The sequence below is a fragment of the Gavialis gangeticus genome, unplaced genomic scaffold (assembly GCF_001723915.1).
Source record: "Gavialis gangeticus isolate Ggan-Ray unplaced genomic scaffold, GavGan_comp1, whole genome shotgun sequence".
NCBI classification, from domain to species: Eukaryota; Metazoa; Chordata; order Crocodylia; family Gavialidae; genus Gavialis; species Gavialis gangeticus.
Window position 1 is genome coordinate 44565486 of NW_017728996.1, and position 5710 is coordinate 44571195.

At 41.3% G+C, this 5710-nt stretch overlaps 1 protein-coding gene across 1 annotated transcript in view; it reads right to left on the minus strand.

Annotated features, from left to right (window-relative positions):
* The window catches only part of WDR61 (WD repeat domain 61), a 15144-nt gene extending 9629 nt beyond the window's left edge, over window positions 1-5515 (minus strand). The window contains exons 1-7 of the mRNA XM_019504401.1: window positions 5189-5515; window positions 5068-5095; window positions 4090-4195; window positions 3223-3395; window positions 1930-2078; window positions 1058-1151; window positions 639-732 (exon numbers count right to left, since the gene is read on the minus strand). Coding sequence (XP_019359946.1) covers window positions 639-732; window positions 1058-1151; window positions 1930-2078; window positions 3223-3395; window positions 4090-4195; window positions 5068-5095; window positions 5189-5200 — 656 coding nt within the window. The 5' untranslated portion in view covers window positions 5201-5515. The remainder of the gene's footprint in view (window positions 1-638; window positions 733-1057; window positions 1152-1929; window positions 2079-3222; window positions 3396-4089; window positions 4196-5067; window positions 5096-5188) is intronic.
* Between the last annotated feature and the right edge of the window lie 195 nt (window positions 5516-5710).

Sequence of the window (5710 nt, forward strand, 5' to 3'; positions counted from 1 at the left end):
CCCTTCCAACCCTACCAACTATGAAACTAAGGAATGTACCTTATTGTCTACAAATTTCTGTGACTGAGGTCACTGTAATTCAAGACCGAGCCTCTCCTTCTGCAGGTGACAGAATCAGGATGTCTAAGCGAAAGGCAGTGAGGATTACAGCGTAAATCTCGACTTAGTTATAAGATCAGAGCATAGTGATTTGGAAAGGAATTTCACTAGAAGGAGAGATGAGAAGAGAGAGCCCAGATGAGTCAGGAGAGCAACAGATCACTGAACAGGAGGGCAGCATAAAAGAGACCAAGTGTCACTGGAGCATAAAGGGCAAACGCTGCGAACGAAACAGAACATCTTAAACATGCAGTGGAAACCTCAAGAGTCCAGACAAGAGCAAGCTGAAGGCTGGTGCGCGCGTGCGCACACCCCCCCCCGCCCAATATATGTAGAAGCCATCAGTTTAAGCCACGTCTGCCATGTACCATTGCACCTTTTTAAAGAATCTAACTCTGTGATGCTTTATTAACTATAAAACAATGCATCTGTAACTACTAAGCTAAAAAGAAGAGACCCTCCAAAATGTTAAAAGTTCAAAAAAATTTCTTAGAATATTAATTTTTCCATCAGGCGCATCTTGTGAAATGATAACTTACACATCATAAATTTTGATATATCCATCATCTGAAGCTGTGACAAGTAGCTGGGAATCTGGAGAAAATGTCAGTGAGCGAATGGGCATTGCATGGCCTGAAATTGAGAATCGGCATAGTCAGTTGGTAACTACTCTGTCACCTATACACATGCTGAGATTAACAACTGGATTTATGGACACTTTAACTGTTAGACAGTGACATTTACAAAGAAAGGGACAGTGCTTCAATCAGAATAGATCTATAAAAGGACACTGGTTTGGAAACAGAGCTATTGGGGTATCCTTGTGCATGAATAACCAAGACAGGAATAAAATTATCTTGACATTTCAGTTCATTACACAGTGATCAAGCATTTCATAACACTTTAAATCAAGAATGGATCTATAACCTGCAGCTTACAAACATTCCAAAGTATTTACCTTCTAGCGTGTGCAGAAGTTTTCCAGTTGCAATATCAAAAATATTGATAATGCCATCTATTGCTCCACTCGCTAAATATTTTCCATCTGGACTCTGCAACAATATACACATTATACATTTAACAAATAATCATATTAACATTTTATACTGGAAGAGTGAAGAAGAGAAACAGATCAAGACAGCCTGCAAGGCAAGATATTTAACAGTGTGGACTCTATTTTTCAAATGGATCTTACTTTTGTGTATATTAGGAATTTTATTCTTCAGGCATTTCATTCTCCTGATGTTAAAGATCATCATACAGCTTGAAATTAAAGCTCTTAAAAGTATGATTATTCCTACCCTAGGTGCATCATTCATTCCAGTTTACTGTAGTAATGAGGGGTTTTCTATTGCAAACATTTATTTTAAAAAGGGACTGTAGGGTTGTGTTTTATTTGAATTTCAGATTTCTCTCTCTGTCCCTTTGGAGAACTCGTTTATCTTATGAAATTTCAGTTTTACCATCAGTAAGGTCACCACCTTATGGGGACTCAGATTTAAGGGGTAATCTAATCATTTTGGTGTCTTTGCTTGAAGTGCAAGCATACTGAAGTGTATGTTTCCATAAAGCATTGCCACAACATTGGATAAATTTTAGCAGAGGATCTGCTATAGCAAATACCAGCATGCATAGAGGAAAGGTCAATGAAGGTTACAAATATAGGTGCAATGTTCAGTATAGGAAATTAGTGATTAAATGTTTAGAAGGAAGTCTTTATTTTTTTTAAGTTCTTGTTAAAATGGCTAATACAGAATCTGAAAGTTTGATTTACACTAGAATGCACTGATGATACTATAATAAAAGAGAATATCAATTAAGGTCTCTTACATATGCAATGCTAAGGATGAATTTTCCTCTAGTGTCCAGGGAGTATTCTTTTTTTCCAGTCTCAACACCAAAAATATTTACTTTTCCCACATGACTTCCTGTTGCAAGATATTGGGAGTCTGGTGAAAAAGCCAAGGACCAGGCATCAACTGTATTGAGAGAGAAAGAGAATACTTAATACAGTATATATTGATTATATTTCTTAGCCAATAATATTTATTTTTGTAGGATTATTCACATAAACAAATTATATTTGGCCCAATGAGAAGAGTTACATTGCAAGTTTCCAGTAAGATCAAGTGTGTAGAAGGAGGATGCACTACACTAGCACATCAATAGTCTTAATGTGTATCACTGGGTTTAAATGGTCATTCTTCCATTGCCACATTCTGATTAACAATACTTGGATTCATACATATGTGAAACAGCAAACTGACTTTTACTTCACTTTATGCATCCTCAACTAAGGGCACAGACAGAAGTGACAATTTTCACCCATTTCAAAACAGTCTTCTGTAACTTCTGTCTGTGCTGCCTGCCAGTCTCAAGCTGTTTTCAGAATGGGAAGCAGGGGAGAAAAAAGAGGCAGAGGGAATGCACACTGGGGGGTATTCAGCCCTTGCTGGAGGTACATTGGAGTCCCCTTGCCTCCCCCGCTAAGGTGTGGGGCTCCAATTCCCCTACCCCACCCTCTAGTGCTGGATGGGGAACCCCTAGAATGAACTCCCTCCATTCCCATTGAAAACTTTGCAGCCTAGCAGGGCACAGGGGCTGTTCCTAGAGGAAAACTGGCTGCATGTTGCAACCAGCAGCTAGATTTCCCTCCCCTCAGCGAGCCAACAGTGAACTTCCGTTTGTTCCAAGAGACTGTTGCAACTCAGAACGCTTCCTGCAAAGCATTCTCAGTTACAGTGGAGAACTGCACTTCTCTCTACACCCTGAATGAGTCACTTTACCACTAACTGACCTTTCAATGAGGTAGCATGCAAGTAACACAAACAAGATTAGATAGAAACCTTGCCTGCCTCTGTAAATTATGCTAATTTAACTACAATCAACTTTTAAAAAGACTGATATATCAGTGCAATCTCTCATGAATGGACTTAGTTTAAAATAGTTCTATATCAATTTACCTTAAATCAACAGAGTAGCTGCCATCAAATAATGTACATGGTGCTGCAGTTTTACAAAGAGAACTACTATATCATGTGTAGTGCCCGCTAATTGTATACTATATGTAAAGTACATGCATTGCAGAAATTACAGGTTACCAAATGAACACAGGGATCTTACCAGGACCAGCATCTATTGACTTGATTTGTTTGCCAGTTTCTAAATCCCAAAGGCGAATATGAGCATCGAGGGAACTGGATGCTGCAATGGAACCAGTGTGGCTGATATCCACGGACACCACACCCAGTTGATGACCCTCTAAAGTCCACTGTAGGTCTAATTTTTCATCATTCCTTTTGTTGAAAGGAAATAAAACACTAGTTAAGAGGAGTTTCAAGTACTAAACACACCTTCAACTTAAAATCTATACCACCCTGCAAGTGACAAAGGCAGGCAGCTAAGCACAACCTGCTTTCAAAACCTATAACGGAGTAAGGAGGAGGTAGAGGGCGCATATCCCCCTCCAAGCACTATTTTAGCAAAACGATTGTTCTCTTTTCAAAAAAATAGCTGCAATGAAGCGTTAATTCATGAAGAGAAAACTTCTCTAAATAATAAATGACTTGTAAGAAGCTCTTTAAAATGGAAGCATTATTTTTATTTTTGCAGTCTTTTGCATTAGGTCTTCCTTCTATTTAACTTCCAAAGACAAGGGTATTTTGTCAATAATTTTTTAAAACAACATGATTTGTCATTCATCCTGTTAGTAAGGGACAATATCCCAGTGTATTTTGATTCTTAAGCATTTTAGAAAAGTCAAATTCTCAACATACATCAGGATGCTGTCAGTTACTGACTAAGAACGCACCACTGAAAACAGGCTCAAATAACAGAATGGCACTAAGTTCCATCATAGAGGTTCCCTGCAGTACACCAATACTGGTGTTCTTGAGAATAAGGGAGGGGGAAAAATACTGTTTGGCAAGGTAGTCTACACTGGGGGGGTTTTTTATTTTTAAATTAGTTCTTACGGAGCACCTCACTTACCATTTCCAGACTTTCACTAAATCATCTAAGGACCCTGAGATTACTGTTTCAGAACCATCTTTCTTATTCTTTCCCCATGCAACTGACCAGATGGCATCATCATGAGCTGAAAGAAAGCATTAACATTAGGGAAAAAGACCTACTATCTCTTCAAATCTAGCAGATATATTTATCCACAATAGTTGCTTGTTTTTATTTCCTGCCTCAGGAAACCTATATCAGTGTCCTGAATCAGACAATAGATGTTGTAGCTTCACAGTTAAACCTAAAATTATGGCATGCCAAAAATATACCTATTTTATGGCCACATAAGAGTGGGAAAATTGCTAACACAATATTAGACAATATCTTGAAGCAGTTTATAAAGCAACAAAACCCACAAAAAGGATATTAAAAATAATTAGATTCAAGATGAAATAAAGAACAGAGAAAGTAATTCACTTCATTTATTTACTGGCTCTAAATTTCTTGCGAGATGAACTGTCAGTATAAATAGCTCCACAAGAGCATTGAAAAGCTGTCAGGAATGAAGTAGGACATTTTCTGCAGTTGGAACTTGCTCAGGAAAGTAAAGGATTGTGAAGAAAGATGCTATGGCACCACAGAATAGAGCACTACGATTACAGTAATCAGCCAAGTGGATAATGGGATGGGCTTTACTTTTCTTGGGAATACATGGATTTGCAAGTGTACCTGAACCAGGCAAGAAGAGAGTAAGGCAGCTTGAAAAATGTTTTCATGAGGCTAAATATAAACTCACTGAAGTTAACAAAGGCTAATGCTGCATCATTACAGCCACATCCCATCACCTGAGTTTAAATCCTGCTAGAGAGTTTTTTAAATCCACTCAAAATCCAGACTTGGCAAGAATGTCACCTGAAACTTTACATGAGTTTCTTTGGTTACATAAATTCTCAGGGAAATCAGAATTTTATGTAAGAAAACTGGATGGCCTAAAAGCCCATGGGTCTCTCTTACCTTGCTCTTGCTTGAAGAGAATGCTGTACTGAAACGGGAAAGAAGAGCATCTGTTATACAAGTGGTCAACACTGCCCCCCTACCCCCAGCCAGAAGCGAGTCGGGTTAGTTACATCTTTACCTGGGTAGTCATTTCTTCAGGCAGGTACACCAGGACGAGAAACGCTCTGGAAGCAAAACACGCGGCGTTTGGAAAGGAGAGTCAAGGGGGCGGCCACAACACTGGTCCCCGCCAGGCAGCGAGAGCGGTCCCGGCTGCGGGGCTCCGAGCGGCAGCCCGAGACCCGCACACACCGACGCCCACTCCAGGCTCCGCAGCACTGAGGGCAGAAGCAGCTCCGCCGCTGCCGCCTCCTCTTCTATGACCCTCAGCACCACCCCCCGCCCCGCTCGGGCAGGTGTCAGGAGTGGGCAGCGGACCGTGCCAGAACTAGCCCGGCGCGGGCACCCTGGCACCGCGAGGGGCCGCCGCAGGCCCCACAGCACCCACCTGAGTAGCCCGCGCGCCCCGCTCCCGGCCGCCGCCGGCGCTCGTCTCTGTACCCCCGCGCCGCTCCGCGCGCGTCGCAGCAATCGGGTCACCTCCTGATGACGTATATTACAACCGAGACACCTGCTAGAGCGGCTGGCTGCCCCCTGGCGG